Raw genomic sequence first — 6,551 nt, 5'->3', positions numbered from 1 at the left:
TAAATGTCACTCTCAGGTATCTTTCACATTAACCACTAATACATTTTAGCATCTCTCTTGTCATAAAATTTCACTCTGACATACATGTGTGTATATATATATATGTGTGTGTGTGTGTATATACACACACATATGTATGGATATATATAAACATACACACACACACACACACACACACACCTCAAAAGGAAGCATGCTACATAAAGATAAATATTTGAAAATTACTAGTTTCTATACAGTAGAAACTACTGTATAGAAATTATAGAAATATAGAAAAGAGAAATTACTAGTTTCTCTTTCTAATAAATTTCAGCAGTATTTAAGTACCATGATGCAGCTAACTTTCTAATTAAGATAAAAATTCCATTAGCCGAGGTTACTTTTAATCTAGCCATGTCCTCATGCCTTATTTATTAAGTCAACTTATTTTGTGTTAAATGGTCGGGATGTGAATTTCTTGTTAAAGGAAATAATCAGATGGAGTCAAGGAGAAGCTGTCTCAGAATACCCATTACTGAGAATGTAAACTGTCAAAAATAGGAAGAGATAGATTAGAAAATTAAAATAAATCAAATGGTCATAACGTTTATACTTTAAAATCAAGTCCGATGAAATCATGTTTGAAAATGACCACTCTTTAAAGAGTAACTGGTTAGTTGACATTTGGCTGATTCATCTTGTTTATCTTTAGAAAAGGAAAAAGAATAAAATCACTTCCATCTCTAAAGATTCCATGGGAAATCCACCCATCCTCCTTGATAGATTCCCACAGAAAATATCAAAGATATTTCTAATTCAAATGGCTGCCCATATGCAAAATAGAGAGATCATGTCAGCAAGCCTCTTAGTGCCACTGAGGCACAGAAAAAGTCATTGCCAGGTGGTGGGCAATTTCTATTCTTTTCTTTTCTATTCCAAGAATCCCTTCATTCAGCTAACTTCATCCAGAATGTACTTCTACGACTAACATTAGAATCAATTCCTTACTAGAACGGTATTAAATGACAAGAAGGTATTTCAGAAGCCATATCTTCATTTCAGAATATTAAGCGCCTTCTCTTACTTGGTCACATTCTCTTTGCTGATGGAACATTTCCATATTGCCCCCGTGACAGCAGCTAACCTCTCTTTATTGTCAGTGTTATTGAGTAGACTGGCCAAAGGCTTAAGTCCTCCGTGCAGCCTAACGAGGTCTCGGGTTTCCTTATCTTCAGCACACTGCACAAAAAGTCAAATCAGAGGCTGTCAATGATCAAGGAATATCAAGCTTTCGATGATTGCTAAAAAGGCTGCCATTCTAGTAGGTATGAAACTTCTTTCTAGAGAGATCATTTTCTAAAGATGCCTCCAAGTAAAACATAAAATATAATTAGTCTTTCTACTGGTAACTTTCTGACAGTATGTCTCTCCCTTTATGTGGCTTTGGGAATGGACAGCAGTTTCTATGTACTCGGCAATTCTCCCAAGCCAGTTTTGAGATGGCCTGAGCATCTCTTGAGGCGAAGGTCAGTGAGAAACCTACAACTCCACTGGCAAGGAATGGGGGATTTCTACAGTGATGCAACTCAGAGTCTTGGGAAAATGTAGCAGAGAAAACAGATGAGTGAAAGGGATTTGGTCAGCTCTTCAATGGCCCCTGAAATCTAGAGACAAATATATTTTCTTTTTTTTGAGACAGAGTCTCACTCTGTCACCTAAGCTGGAGTACAGTGGCATGATCTCAACACACTGCAACCTCCACCTCCTGGGTTCAGGTGATTAGAGACAAAGAATTTCTCCAATCAAGTTTCTATGCCCAGAGCAGTGGGTGATATCAATACTACCTGACATTTTATTCAAATATGCTTATCCATGTTTGTCATCCTTTGAAATAAATATTTCCCACACAGATGGTCTCAACTGATCATTCTTCCCAGGCTCTAGAGCCAACAGATGATACAATTAGCAGAGACTTGGCTATTACTCCAAGTGCACAGTTGTTTTTTGATGCCATGAGATGCAGATGTGTCATGTGTCACCCATGGAGGCCACTAGAAGAAATCCTCATCACAATGCACCATACAGGCACCTGCCATGTTTATCCTCTACATGTGATTTTCAATTCTGGATTAGAGGCACCTCCTAAAAATTAATCCCTATTTCTAATCAACTCAGTGGTTACTCTGATGAGGCATATATACAAATATGTACAAGTCAGGGCCATATATGATTGTTATGGGCCAAATTGTGTCCCCTCAAAAGTCACATATAGAGGTTTTTTGTTTTTTGTTTTTCAGATCAAGGTGCTCTCTGTTGCCCAGGCTGGAGTACAGTGGCACAATCTCAGCTAACTGCAACCTCTACTTCCTGGGTTCAAGTGATTCTCGTGCCTCCGCCTCCAGAGTAGCTGGGATGACACCACCATAACTGGCCAATTGTTTTTGTATTTTTAGTAGAGATGGGGTTTCGCCATGTTGGCCAGGCTGGTCTCGAACTCCTGACCTCAGGTAATCCGCACACCTCGGCCTCTCAAAATGCTGGGACTACAGGCTTGAGCCACCGTGCCTGGCCCATATATTGAAGTCTTAATTCCCAGTACCTCAGAATGTGACTGTATTTGGAGACAGAGTAAAGAGGTTATTAAGGCTAAAGGGCCTCTTCAAAATTACTTGGGTAGGCCTGCTCCAATAGGACTGCTGTCCGAGGGGAGACGATGACACTGGCATACACTAAGGAAAGACAGTAGGAGGACACAGGGAAAAGGCAGCCATCTACAAGCTGAGGAGAGAGGCCTCAGAAGAAACTAACTTTGGTCTGAGACGGCTGTTCGCCAACGTCTGTGTTTTTGTCTATGGCAGCCCTCCTCCAACCTAATCAATCTCTACTGAATGTTCCTGTATCTTTTTTTTTTTTTTTTTTTTTTTTTTTGGACAGGTCTAGTCTCATCTCAGGCTGGAGTCCAGTGGCGTGATCTCAGCTCACTGCAACCTCCACCTCCCGGGTTCAAGTGATTCTCCTGCCTCAGCCTCCTGAGTAACTGGGATTACAGGCACACACAACCACACCCAGCTAATTTTTGTATTTTTAGTAGAGACAGGGTTTCACCATGTTGGCCAGGCAGGTCTTGAACCCCTGACCTCAAGTGATCCGCCCATCTCAGCCTCCAAAGTGCTGGGAATAGAGGGATTACAGGGATTACAAGGCCGTGTTCGGCTCCTTGTATCTTTTTGGCATACTCTCTGATTATGCACATCTTAATTGCATTCCTCTAGCAAATCCACTGTGATTAGGTAGAAGCAGACGTGCACAGGAACCAGCCATCCACAACTTTGTCAAGGCCATTTTTCTCCCTTTACCATTCTAATCTGTTTTCTGGTATACTATGAAGTGTACCATACACAAAAAGTTAGTGTAGATTACAATAAGTAAACCAGTAAAAAGATAAAACAGGAACACACACACACACACACACCCATTCCTCTGGCTAGTCTTGGTAGGAGATAAATGCCCCAAGATTATTTAAACAAGACATATTAAAAGCAATATAGAAGCACCATGTACTTATTTATGTATTTTCCACTAAGTACATTATTTTAGGAGACAAAGACGCATATGTGTCTTCTAGAAACAAATTGTCACAGATGTCAAAGCAGGTTTCTCTGACTTATACAAGTTGTCTGTCATTACCACAGGACAATGGTTCTTAGACCTAACTGTGTATGAAAATCCAATGGGGTACTTGTTAAAAATGCAGACTGTGCACGGTGGCTCATGCCTGTAATCCCAGCACTTTGGGAGGCTAAGGAGGGAGAATCACTTGAAGCCAGGGGTTTGAGAGCAGCCTGGGCAACATAGAGAGATCACTGTCTCAGAAAAAATAAAAATAAAGAACATTAGCGAGACATGGTGGTAAATGCTCTAGTGTGCGCTACTTGGGAGGCAGAGATGGGAGGATCACTTCAGCCAGGAGATTGAAGTGACAGTGAGCTATAATTGTGCCATTACCCTCCAGCCTGGGCAACAGAGCAAGACCCTATCTCTAAAAAAATAAAATTAAAACTTAAAGAAAAAATAACTAAATAAAGTGCAGATTTCTGAGTCCCATTCTCACAGAAGGAAACCACATGGTTAGAAAACTACCTTAAACTATGTGAGAAAGAATGCCAACAACCGCTGGAAGAGTTCATCGCACCTGGTAAATGGCCATGGCGCAGTGCTCCTGCAGCTCCTCGTTCTCACTACTTAGGTTCTTGACAAGGTTTTCAATGATCCTTTCTGCTTTGATTGCAGCCCGGTAGTTTTCCTAGGAATAAAAACCTATGTATTTATGTGTCTAAGGCATGAATATAAGTATCTGTTTACATTTAGTAATAAACATGCTGAACAAACTTTCTTAGGAAATAATCACCAAAGAAAATACATATATCTTATTGATATCCCTACATCAATAAGAGAATTAACTGAATTAATATATGTGTGTGTGTGTATATATATATATAGTGTGTAGATATATATGTCAGCATATATATGTGTGATATATATATGTCAGTATATGTGAGATATATAAATACATACGTATGTGTGTGTATATATATATATCACAGATATTGATTTAATTAATGTCCTATCAGTTGGATCTTCTCTTTCTCATAGAATGCTGACTTCTTTAAAAAAAATGTCCTTGAGCCATCAAGATAACCTTAAAAACAACTTTTGGACTAAAGAAAGTCAAGTTGAGAAGGCAGGGAGCAGAACTGGCATGAGTACCTCTGATGCACACTCTTGCAATGTCCCCACCACCGGAATTAGCATGTTTTCATGAGAAGTCTTCAGCAGCCGAGCCAACAGAGGAATGCCCCCAGCTTTGCGGATGGCTTCTTTATTCGTATGACTCTTACTGCAGCTCCACAGGGCCAGTGCCCCACAGCGAGCCACTTCCACATCTCTGGCCTCATACAGACTCGATTGGGCAGGTTTTGTGGAATCATGTGCACAGTCCAGTAGAGCAACCTACAATAATAGATAAATCCAATGTTCATGGAAATCTTAAAAAGAACATTTAAGTCATTCTTCAATGGCTACAGGGTTGCTTACCAAGCTCACCTCCATCAACAACAAGAATGCCTTAAAAAATCAATTTTCATACTCCATAGCAGCCAGGGAAAGCAAACAAACAAAACCCTACAAAAAAACTTTCCTCCAGATTTGGGAGCTTATACATTTCCTTCCCACAAGAAATGTAAGCCCACCAAGATAGTATTTTCTTAACATGGCTCTAATATTTACATTAATCATATTTGTAAACCACATCCTCAGCCCAAACATCTCAGAAAACCAGCTTCCCTAAAACCATCAGCACTTTCTAAGGAGAAATGAATGGACTATACACTCTTAAAGCCACAAGACCTGACCAGGAACAGTGGTTGATGCCTGTAATCCCAACAATTTAGGAGGCCGAGGTGGGAGGATCATTTGAGGCCAGGAATTAGAGACCAGCCTGAACAACATAGCAAGATCCTGTTTCTACAAAAAAAAAAAAAAAAAACGCTGGATGCATGCCTGTAGTCCCAGCTACTCAGAAGGCTGAGGTGGGAGGACTGTTTGGGCCCAGGAGTTCAAGTCTGCAGTGAGTTATGATATCAACACTGCACTCCAGCCTGGGCAACAAAGCAAGATCCTGCCTCCAAAAACAAACAAACAAACAAACAACAACAACAAAAAAAAAACATGAGATCTCTTTGGAGGACACAGCCTACCTCATATGCTACCGTAACCAACCAAACCAAACAGCACAACTGCTAGCATCCAGTTTTTTTCTTTACAATAACTAAAGTCACTGAAGAGCTTAAGGGAAAGGCAATTTACTACAAGAATTAAGCAGTATGTCAGGTTGCCCCACGGAAGAGGGAAGCCAGACCTCCCTAAAGCTGTGATTGGCTGTCAGCCATCCTTGCAGGCTCACTGTCTCTATCTGGGGCTTGGGAGCAATCATCTATGCATGTCTACTCCATTATTCTCTCCCTGAAGGTCAAATTCCACAGATACTGCCCATAACCATCAATCTCAAATTTATAAGGGAATAATAGCCCAGGCTAGGTAGAGTCTCTCAATTCCAATTCCAAGTTCCTGGGAGAGAGATCCAGTGGGACTGGCTTGAGTCAGGTGGAAACTCCTGGTCTAATTAGTTATGGCCCCAGGAAAGACGGGGATGGTGGTACGGAGGCTTCCAGGTACTGACTGCAGATGGAATAGCAACGTGGGAAAAACTCTAAGACCGTGGGATTGAACACAGATGCACAACAATAAATGATGCAGTATGGAAATGCTCAGAAAGCCCGTACCATTTGTGACTGTTTTGGAACTGCGTGGTGGTTAGGAGGTGCTCCTCACAATCTTTGCCTTCCAAAAATTTATTCCTTGATTTAACCCACTGCCACTATGACCAGCATGACTGGCTGATTCACCAAAAAGTGGTTAAATAATTGTCTTACTTGTTTTGATGAATCTTTCTTAAATGTATGTATAGATCATAGTCATTTCAATGAATTTTTTTTTTTTTTTTTTTTTTTTTT

General features: G+C 40.4%; 1 protein-coding gene across 1 annotated transcript in view; it reads right to left on the bottom strand.

Annotated features, from left to right (window-relative positions):
• Positions 1–6,551, bottom strand: part of ODAD2 (outer dynein arm docking complex subunit 2) — a 111,064-nt gene that overhangs the window by 39,097 nt on the left and 65,416 nt on the right. Inside the window, 3 exon segments of the mRNA XM_017861690.1 lie at positions 1,064–1,218; positions 4,172–4,282; positions 4,747–4,989. Of these exon segments, the coding sequence (XP_017717179.1) occupies positions 1,064–1,218; positions 4,172–4,282; positions 4,747–4,989 (509 nt within the window).

The sequence above is a fragment of the Rhinopithecus bieti genome, unplaced genomic scaffold, assembly GCF_001698545.2.
Source record: "Rhinopithecus bieti isolate Rb0 unplaced genomic scaffold, ASM169854v2 scaffold_58095, whole genome shotgun sequence".
NCBI classification, from domain to species: domain Eukaryota; kingdom Metazoa; phylum Chordata; class Mammalia; order Primates; family Cercopithecidae; genus Rhinopithecus; species Rhinopithecus bieti.
The sequence above is the reverse complement of the archived record's forward strand: the minus strand, read 5'-3'. Positions and strand labels throughout refer to the sequence as shown.